General features: G+C 39.7%; 1 protein-coding gene across 1 annotated transcript; it reads left to right on the forward strand.

The window, feature by feature from the left end:
* The first annotated feature begins 987 nt into the window (after positions 1–987).
* On the forward strand, positions 988–10,271 carry MAGT1 (magnesium transporter 1). The gene is made up of 9 exons (XM_008636215.2): positions 988–1,190; positions 2,053–2,170; positions 3,127–3,267; positions 3,715–3,855; positions 4,283–4,372; positions 5,556–5,619; positions 7,199–7,273; positions 7,732–7,822; positions 8,804–10,271. Exons 1-9 carry the CDS (start codon positions 1,021–1,023, stop codon positions 8,817–8,819), a joined length of 906 nt encoding a protein of 301 aa, XP_008634437.1. The 5' UTR covers positions 988–1,020; the 3' UTR covers positions 8,820–10,271.
* The last annotated feature ends 432 nt before the right edge of the window (positions 10,272–10,703 follow it).

A 10,703-nucleotide genomic window follows, 5' to 3' on the forward strand; every position in this document is an offset into this window, starting at 1 on the left:
GGGTTCCCCCCGCCCTGAGGTTCGGCCGGCTCTGAGGGGAACCCGCTGGGAGGGAAGGTCTTTGTTTCCAGGTTCTTCGGTTCTTGTTAGGAGCACTGTACGAGTGTTGTCTTCCTACCGCATGGGATTTGCGGGGCGGAGGATGGGTGGTCTTTGGTTGCAGTCACTAAGGTGCAAATTACTTCCACACACTTGACCCGTAGGGTTTGGGAAAATCCTGCTGCATAAGTGTTTATACTTGTGTCACTTGTAGGTCAGAGAAGAATAATTTATTACTGTTATCATGGTGGGACTCTTGAGGCTGCCCCGTGCAGGGTCAGGAGTTGGACTTCGATGCTCCTACTGGCTCCCTTCCAATTGAGAGTATATTATGATTTCCTCAAACATATTTATCTGAAGAACGGTGTTAATGAGTAGAGAAGTGCTTTATGATAAACGTAACATTTGCGAGTTTGTCAAACTAATGCCTCTTTTTATAATGTTATAGAATTTATTGCTTCCTTTTTAAGGAATGTTTTAGTGTTAAGAATTTGAGTTCTTCAAATATGTTTTGAATTACAGGGTTTTCTTTTCCAGCAATGCTGAAAATGAAATGTTGAGGTTGGTTCCATCTCTGGCGTTGATTCCACTGCCATAAGTTTTGAAAGTTGGAACAGTTCGATGCTTAGTGTAGAAAAAAGGCTGTGGAGGGGATTTAGGCAGTTGGTACAGCTGAAAGAAGTCTTGCAATTAGCAGTGTGAGGAAGGCCTGGTAAGCTGAGGGTCTTCACCAGCCTGGTCATGTTAAGTGGTTAAAGCTGTGTGTGTTGCTAGGTGGTTGAAGTTAATGAATTATGTTAAGGTGACTGTCAAAAGCTTCTGTGAATGCCTTGCAGAATTTCACTGAAGTATCACATCACCTGCTTGGTGTTATGAAAAGCAGTGCAGATATTTGTTCCATCAAATATGAAAACCTTTAAGATTGTGCTGTGAGACTGGAAAAAAAAAACCCCGACAATGTTGCTCTGACTTGATTTTCAGATGGTGTTATCAGAGAAAGTGAACCAGCTGATGGAGTGGGCCAGTAAAAGATCCGTGATCCGAATGAACGGAGACAAATTCCGGCGCCTTGTGAAGGCACCTCCCAGAAACTACTCAGTGATTGTGATGTTCACTGCTCTTCAGCCTCACAGACAGTGTGTTGTGTGCAAGTATGAGCTCCGTTTAGCCCTAAATTAGGACTTGAAAGTCATCTTATGCTTTGTAGGAAACTAAATTCGAGGGTTGAACTTTCACACATGTGGAAGGAATACACGTGGGCAAGTTAGAGTAGGATTCTCTTTGCAATTTAATGTGTGGGAATATGTGTGTAATGTGCTTGTGAGAAAACAGCACAATCCTTTAGTTTTATCTCCCTCCTAAAATAATTCCCGCTTTGCAGTGTTTACTCTGAGAGGCTTCTGGAGAAAGACACACTGGAAGCTCAGCTTTTCTGGCATGAGTTGCTGAAGAAATGTTTGTAGAATTATTGCTGGCCATGCAGCTTAAATGTTGCTCTTAATTAATACGTTGCTTGGCGCTTACTTGCAATTATAATATTCTAATTCTTTAACCATATTATGGCTTTCTTTTATTAATCCAGAGGTGGCAGAGGTCTGTGAGGGTGGTTTCCGTAGGTGGTCCGTTGAAATTATTGGTTTCCCCTGCTCTGTCATGGAAGAAAGGGCACACCTGGCCACATTTTGCTGCTCTGTGGCCAGGCACATCATGAGCAGCTGGGTTCTATTTCACCTTTCAATTAGAAATTACCTCTGCTTGTGTTTGTGGACTCAACAAATCTTGCCCTTGCATTTAAAAAAACAGGTGCCAAATGCTTCACCTGATGGTAGATAAGTGTTTGTGCTTAAATGATTTCATTAACACTTAAACTTTCTTTTTAACCCTAGGAAATTAATGGGGTGGGTGTGGGATGCACCTATTGATGGGGTGGGTGGGCACAGCTGCCTCAGCTGCTTTACAACTCGTGCTGCGGACAAATTCATGATACAGCATCTCACTTGGTGTGTTTTCCAGGCAAGCTGATGAGGAATACCAGATTCTGGCAAACTCCTGGAGGTATTCCAGTGCCTTTACCAACAAGATTTTTTTTGCTATGGTAGATTTTGACGAAGGCTCAGATGTGTTTCAGATGGTAATGTCCTTTTCTCTTCTAACATTGTTTTTAACTTGGGTTTTGGGCAAGAAGGTGAAGATGTTACATAATTTGGTGTTACAGGGAATAAAGGAATGAAAAGTTAAAAGCTGTCACTCTTGGAAGAAAGATGGTCTGAGCATGTTGGTAGGAATATTAACAGACCTGAGATGTGGAAGAGTTACAAGGAGTAAATTGGTTTCTTTGACTTTTTTCCCTGAATTTGTCTCCTATAATAACTTAGAGTGTAATTCTTAATGGAATTCTTCTGTGGTACATGAAGAGGCAAGATAGAAAGCACTGATGTCATTAGTAACAGCTATTACAATTTTAAGATTACTAGAGAATGATAGATTAGCCTTTTGGTATGGGTTAACTGATTTCTTTTCAAGTACCCAGCCATTTTTCTCTTCTATTAACATTGTGTGACCATGTTTTTTTCTCAAGCTGTGAGAATATTCCATGTATGCTTGCAATTATAGGTCACATTAATAGTTCATTATAGTTTTGCAGATCTTAACTTTTTTTTTTTAGGAGGTACTAAGCTCTGTTTAACAGCAACATGGTTTAGGCAGTGATACTTTATTAAATGGAGGGTTTTGAACTAGAGAGTTGAAGAGAGATGTCTTTTTATTATTTTTGTTAATTTTTTCCTTAGTGTTACATTAGAAATGCGTTCTTCAAGCTTTGGCCTTTCTGGATTTTAGAATCATACATTGCTATTTTGCAGATTTCTTTATCAAAAGTAGTATTTAGAGAAGAAACAGATTCAAAAAAATGTGTGTGAAATACAGAAACGCAAGCCGTGTGCTGTCTTTTAAAAAGTCACTGCCAATGAAATCAAAGAGCTAATTTTTCTTATTCAGCAACAATATTGCAAGACAGAAATGGCTTAGAATTGTGTTATTAAATAGTCCTTTCACAGGCTGTGTCTTCTGTGAACTCTCTCCCTGCAGCTGAACATGAATTCTGCCCCCACCTTCATTAACTTCCCGGCCAAGGGGAAGCCCAAGCGGGGGGACACCTACGAGCTGCAGGTGCGCGGCTTCGCGGCGGAGCAGCTGGCGCGCTGGGTGGCCGACAGGACAGACGTCCACGTGAGTGCAGACACCTTCCCTCACCCCCTCTGTGCAGGGCCAGCTGGGAAACATCACTTGTGTTCTGTGGCTCCTAAGCTGCTCTAAATAGCTCGTCTACAAAATCTAGTTCAGACACACAACTACATCTTTCAGTTTCCTTACAGTCTCTGTGCTGGTATTTTGTGTAATGAGAAGATGGTAAAACTCATCTCCTTCCTTCTCGCTCTTCTTTTCCTGTGGAAGAAAAACAATCTCTAAATTATTGAATAGGGTGAAGTTTTGTGAAACTGAAGTTACACTATTGGTGGAAGAAGTATTGCTTTCTTCCTGAGTCAGATTTATTACACAGAAAATGTGCGTGTGTGATGTTTTTTCCACTCAATGTGTTGTGGGCTTTTTTAGCAGGAGTGCAGGTATAATGTATAATCCTACTGAGAGACAATAATTTCACTGTGCTGTGTTCAGATCCGTGTGATAAGGCCACCAAACTATGCTGGACCCTTGATGCTGGGGTTGCTGCTGGCTGTCATCGGAGGCCTCGTGTATTTGCGGGGCAGCAATCTGGATTTTCTCTATAACAAAACTGGCTGGGCCTTTGCTGCTCTGGTGAGTAATCATGACTCTTGTCTGCCCTGTTGTATTGAGTTTTGTAGCAAATCTGGATTTTCTCTATAACAAGACTGGCTGGGCCTTTGCTGCTCTGGTGAGTAATCATGACTCTTGTCTGCCCTGTTGTATTGAGTTTTGTAGCAATTCAAGTTTTTAAAAGCTTCTGTATTTCAAGATTCTTGAAGCTGGTAGAGGAAAATGAGGTGCAGTTAGTTTTACTTTTTGGTAGATTGATAATATTATATGATCTTAGTCTTTCCAGCTCACTGAATGCTTGATTAGATGCCTTTTGTACAAATATAGTGGGACAATTTTTAGCCTGTGTTCCAAACCACTATGTTTTGGTATGAAGTGAAAAGATATTGGGTTAAATTAAAAATAAAAAAGAAACATTATTAAACAGTGTTTCTTCTTTTCTTTTCAGTGTTTTGTGTTAGCAATGACATCAGGCCAGATGTGGAACCACATTAGAGGCCCCCCCTATGCTCATAAGAATCCCCATACAGGACAAGTGGTGAGTCTTGCCTTCATTTTCTTTTCTGCATTTCTACTGTATTTCTGCAGAGTAAGGCTGATACTAAGAGACAATCAGAGTGCAAATTCTGCTTCTGGCTCCTCTCTCTGTGAGTGAGACCAAACTCTCCTGCAGTGAGCAAGGCAAATCAACATGTCTTGCACAGATGTTGTATTTCCAGTGGTGAAGGGATGTGGTAGTTCTAAATTGCTTACAGCACAATAAAGGTATTTGTGTTGAGTCTTTCATGCTAAAAATCCTATTGCTGAGCCTGGCAATTCTGTTTCAACCTGGTCTTGTTAACTCATACACTCATCTAATGACTTCCACATAAAAACATCTTTCCTCAAGATTCTTGAGGTAAATTAATATCTAGTGACCTCAGATTTATTAAGTCTTTCTTGGAAAAAAATCTCTTTAACATAATTTGGAATATACTGCTCTGTTCATAATATAGAATGAGATGCACTGTAAAAGTAGACACAGTGTTTGGAGAGCATTGCATCTCCTCAGGTGCTTACACATCACATACTGGCTTTTCTCATGTTTTTAATCTGGCAATTAATTTGGTGAAAGTCCTTTTGTGCCTGGTTAGATGGGTCAGACCCTCTGTATTCTTCTGTAGAAAGTGGATTAAACTTCTTTTTTCCTACTTAGATACAACATCACAACCATAATAGGGATTAAAACATGGTATTCTTTCACAAATTTCAATTTTTCTGTTGACCCAGAAGCGAAAAAGATTTCAAATGCTTGGTTCTGGAGCCAAGTGAGTTGGGTTCATACACAGATTGAAGGGATTGCGCTTAAGCTGAGCAGCAGTGTACACAACCTAAGAATCTCAGTCAGGGAATGGATCACATTTGGATGCAGGAGGGCCTAATCTCATGGTATTTTGCCCAGCTGGACTGAGAATCTGGACCACGAAGGTTGTAGCTGCACTTACTGTAATCTGCATGGTACTTGAGGCTGATTGTGCAATAGTAATAGAAGAAGGATTTTTGTCTCTGTTGCAGCTCCCCCAAAAATCAGTGATCAACAGCTGAAATTGTTTGTGCTCCAACTTCTGTTCTCTCCTAAAAGAAACAATGCAAACCCCAGTTCCGGGCTCTATAGCTGTTGTTAATCACATCAAAGTTGACTCCAGTCTTTTCTGAATTTAATTACTCTTTGTCTCTTACAGAATTATATCCATGGAAGCAGCCAAGCCCAGTTTGTGGCAGAAACACACATAGTTCTGCTGTTCAGTATCCTTCCTGTGAGAAGCATGTGGTTGGTGACAGTTTTTTGGTCAACAAATGCTGCTGCCTTTTCTGTGGTGCTTTGTCATGGCTGTAAATGCCACCTAACACTGATGCAGAAGCTTGTAAAACCTTTCTGCACTGGCAACTGTGCTTTTCCTGTGCCTCTGATTGTTAAGATGAATAGAAAAATATTTACTGTTTCTCATCTTAAGTACCAAAATGAATACAGAATTCAAGTTGTGGATCTTTGTGGAATCAGAAGATTCTTCAGGATACTCCCTGCTCTGCTATGGATGTCTCTTTTCAATGTCACTTATTTCTTGCTTTGGTGTTGAATTCATTCCTCTCTCACTGATCTTTTATTTCTTTGCTTACTTTCTTATAATCTTGTTTGTGCTAATGATGCAGGATTTTGCCATGCTATCAAGAAAGGCAGGTGGAAACTTACAGATTGAGGGCTTTTACATTTCTCATTTGTACAAAAAGTGTTTCTTTGGGGTCATAAGAATACCTTAAAACTCAATGTTCTGTTTTTCTATTCCCACATGTACGTTTTTGATCCATCATTTGTAACTTTAGTCGTTTCTGGCTGGAGCTTTTCTTCCTTGTTTTGTCCACCTGTATCAGCACCTTTATTTTTTACTCAGTACTTTTTCTGATACTTAATTTTTTCAACTTAAAACAGGCACTTGGAGGGGAACTTCTGATCTTTTTCTGTTACTGTACTTTTGATCCACTTGGTCAAATTCAAAGTAGAAACCTTTTGTAGATGTTTATTTGTGTTATTGCTATCCATCATGTTACGGACCCAACCTACCAATTGCTGGAGACATTTTAAATTATTACATTTGGTGAGGTTTCTCTGCGTTCAAGTCACTTTCCTCCTGTGCTGAAGGTGGGCTGTGTCTGAAATAGAAAGATTCCTCATGCAGTCAATAATAAGTATTTTTCTTTTCTGCAGGAGACTTGGGACAGGACTTCTGTAGTTAAATGGAATGAAATTTTTGGGAATTCTGTCTTTTGTTCCACTAGATTCACTATTTTGCTTTGTTAAAATTCCTTCTTGGCAAGTGTCAGGCCTTTTGTGTTGTCTGTGCTTCTTTAATTTTGTGATCTTTAGTTTTTTAAATCTGAAGAATTAGAAAAGAAATATTGCCACTTGAAAGACAGCCTTTTGGATTAAATACTGCATGTGTTTTATTTGTTCTGTTGGCTGAGTGAATGCAGAAGCTGAATTCCTTTGGGGATTTTCCAGTGGAGAACAGCAGTAGGAGTGGACCCAATCTCTCTGGGAAGGAATGCTGCTTCATTACAAGCTGAGATAATAAATGCATGTTTTTAATTCTGCCTGAAGACCTTCCATCTTGTATTTTAAGCTTTGCATTTATTTTTCCTTAAAAGTTGACATGAATGTTTTTCAGCTGCTTTTTCCCTCATAGTTGCTGATTTGGCTGGGAAGTCTTTGATTTTTCCAGTGAGTTTTAATGCCCTAGGTATGGTGTGGGAGCTGAATTGAGGAGATTAGGAGTGAGTGTGCTGAGTTCCTTGTACTTTGTTGTTTAGCCTTAAACAATGTTTGTAGATGGTGGAGTTACTTTAGGAATGGTCCTTCTCCACGAAGCTGCTACTTCTGACATGGATGTGGGGAAAAGAAAAAGTAAGTACTGATACTTTCCTCTCTGAGCAAAGGCATATTCAGTAAGGGTGTTTGATACATCATTGAGCAGAAGTGTTTTTGCACTGGGGGTTTTGTACACTTCCCACCTCTAAGCTGAGGAGAGTCATTTGGATTTTTGACAGTTTTTGGAGTTGCTTAGAAAACTGCAAGATAAACTCAAACCCTTTTGGCAGATGGAGAGAGATGAAGATGCTTTGCAGTGTTTCGCTAGTAAGGGGGAGAAGAAGGGACTTTTTCTCAAAGCATTTGTATAAAATTGATGTACAGAAGGAATTTGAAAGAAAATTGGTGTTAATTTAGTATTTCTCAATGACATGAATAGAGGCCTCATCTGACCAAATCTGTAACTATTGCAGAAGGCTTTGAAAACCTGAGTCACTGTGGTGTTTCCAGGAGCAGCTGTCACATCACAGCCTCTCCCTGTGCATCTCTTGCAGTTATGTGCATTGCTGGCATTGGCTTGGTGGTGCTGTTCTTCAGCTGGCTGCTGTCTGTCTTCAGATCCAAATACCACGGCTACCCTTACAGGTACGTCAGGCTGGGACCCTGCAGCCACTGCCCTCCTGGCCTTTGTGGTACAGCTACACCACTGTAGCTCTGCTGACTCATTTGGCAGGAAATACTCTCTTAAAAATGCTCTACTGGTTTCTCAGAGTAGCAGTATTGGTTGATAAAGTCAGCAGAAATACCAGTATTTGATGGATATCATGATTTTTTTCAGTCTAGCCAAAGGAAAGATTGTGGAACTCTTGTTTCCATGCCATTTCATGTTATAAAATACTTCTATTTTCATAATGATATCTCAGCCAGTTTATACTGCCAACAGATGTATTTTCCCCCCTACTTTTCTCTTCCATCTTCATCCATCTTCATTATTAATCTTATTTGTGAGAACAAGGAGGATGCCTGATGCTTTAAAGCTGCCTACATTTTGGTATTGCTTGTGTAAGGAGTCTAATACTATTATTTGACCACTCCTATATATGTCTGACTGATACAGGTATTTTAAATATGTTTGCTAGCTTTTATGCATTTTGAAGCAATAAATACATGTTGAAGGACCAGTTTCTAATGACTTCATCTGCAATGAGCTGAATTTGTCTATAAAGCTAATCCCATAGACAGATATTATACCCTCTCTATGAGAAATGTGTTCTTATTTAAAAAATATCTAAATAATAAAAAACTTGTTATTTTATGAAGACTTTTCTCAAGAGCAGAAGACAGCTGAAATTATTCCCTGTTTGGTAACTGGTCAGCTTTTATTCTGGTCTCTGCAACAGTCTTAGGTACTCCTGCTAACTTTATTGTAGGGAAGATGTGGTTGTCTTTGGTTTTGAGTTATTAGAAACTCACTTTTAAGTGACTTCACAGCTGCTTTTGTTGTAGCAGCATCAGGCCCAGTTTCTCATTCTGGTTTTCTTGGCATTTATAAAAGCTAAGTGGAATGTTGCACACCTTTGCTTCTTATAAGATTAATAAAAATGTTTGTTATTTTGCTCTTTACAGTTTCCTAATGAGCTAAAGGATTCCAGAGTCTGTAACATCAGGAAGGTGGTGGCTCTGAAGTTGGATGTGGTGGAATGAGGAGCTCAATGTGTGTGGTTTGTGCTACCTCTGCTTACACTGAGACAGTAAACACTGAACCAAAGATGACGTGTAGTGCCTTAAACACAACAAGCAATTTGCTCTGAAGGACACAGAGTATTAAGATGCAATCTCTTTCATAAGCTTTACATCTTCTTAAGCAACTCTACTTCTAGTGAAGTTCAGAACATAATGCTTAAAACTACATTCCCATGGACTAACTAGAAACAGTACTTTCAATTCACTTGGATAACCTGTTCACCATCTTTCTTTTTCCCTTGAATTATCATCTTCCTGTTTGTGCGTATCAGGTGACAGCAGCTTCTCTGTTGTGCCCTTTCGTGGTTGAGGAAACAGCTTCGTGTACCTGGAAATCTTTTCCTTCAGCCTGTGTTCAACCCTTGGAGCATGCTCCAGATTCCAGTGTGTAATGTGCATATTGTAGAGCTGTATCTCATTTTTGAGAAGAGTTCTTAACTGCTGTATGATGCAAGAGGTTGTTTCACAGGTGGAGGGGGAGTTTTCAACATGTAGAACCAAGTTATTAATTAATTAAATCTTTCTTTGCCAAATGCTGAAACTGCAATGTTTAAAGTTGTAAACTTTGACTCAGAGCTGGAAAAAAAGTCCTTAGACTGGCCAACACTCACCCTCTCAAAAACACAAACCAAAAGCACAGAGGTAACTATGTGTTGCATGAATTCAAAGTTGCTAATTGGCTCTCAAGTTACTGCTTAGAACCCTGGCAAACCAACAGATACCAGATTTGTGGTCACTGTAGTAAGTTCTTGCATTCTCCACTTGTTTTCTCCACATTTTTATCCTTTGAGCAGAGGTGGCTACTACTAGGATAAATGTTGTTACCCCAGGATACATTTGGTAGCCTTACAATTGAATGCATGTGCTGCTTGCTCTCTCCTTTTTTTCTCTCACCTCACAAAGATGCTTTGCCTTAAGAATTCCTGAATGGGAGACAGTGTGCCTCAGCCCAAACTGTTGTGCAGTTCAGCAGCTGTACTACAGGAAATCTTTGCAGCCTGATTCAGTAACACTTCCTTCTGTAGGCTGTGGTGGCCTTAGAGGCTTGGAGTCAGAGAGACTTTTGTCTCCTGCTTCTGCCTCTCCCCTCCCTCAAGGGGTTCCAGAATCTGGGTGTTTGAAATTGAATCTCAGAAAGGATTGTATCACTCCAAGTAGAATGTTATGCAGTTTTGCTAAATTAATACACATCTCAAGTGCCTTAACTTGACTAATTTAGTTGTTTGATGTTTCAACTTGTTGAGATGCATTTTTCTATGCCATATAAAATGATAAGCCTTAGTGGAATGGATAAATTGTGTGCCTGACTGGATTTTGGACAAGTTTCAATAAAACTTTTTAGTCTAATACATGTTCCTGTGTCTTTTGAACTTTGACATAAAACAAGCCAAGCTCTTTTCTTCCACTATTGCTTCAGTGTGTTAATCATAGCCTGGTATAAAGTAAATAACCTGAGTATGGATGAGTAGACTGGATTAGTAGCCTGTATGTGTTTGTGGAGAATTACAGCCCAGAATGTCAGCACTACAGAAGTGCTGCTCATGTAGCCAACTGATAGCATAAAGATTACATGGTTTTTGGCTTGTTTTTGACAGCTGTCATGCAGTGAAAATCTTGGATTCATGGAGTTCTAGACAGATCAACTCAGTGTTTCTGGAGGTGGAATCTTGTTAGCACTGTAGATTTGCCTGGAACAACTCAGCAGTGCTGTACTTGTGGCTTGTTTTCCTGCGCAGTTGGTAAAATGCTTCCCATAAACTTTTTCAGTTATAATTTATTCAGT

The sequence above is a fragment of the Corvus brachyrhynchos genome, unplaced genomic scaffold (genome assembly GCF_000691975.1).
Source record: "Corvus brachyrhynchos isolate BGI_N302 unplaced genomic scaffold, ASM69197v1 scaffold346, whole genome shotgun sequence".
Taxonomy (NCBI): domain Eukaryota; kingdom Metazoa; phylum Chordata; class Aves; order Passeriformes; family Corvidae; genus Corvus; species Corvus brachyrhynchos.

Coding starts and splice junctions, on each gene's coding strand:
- MAGT1 (XM_008636215.2), top strand. CDS start 1,021: ATGGTGTTATCAGAGAAAGTGAACCAGCTGATGGAGTGGGCCAGTAAA. Junction 3,856..4,282: donor GCTGGGCCTTTGCTGCTCTG/GTGAGTAATCAT, acceptor TTTTCTTTTCAG/TGTTTTGTGTTAGCAATGAC. Junction 7,274..7,731: donor GGATGTGGGGAAAAGAAAAA/GTAAGTACTGAT, acceptor CATCTCTTGCAG/TTATGTGCATTGCTGGCATT.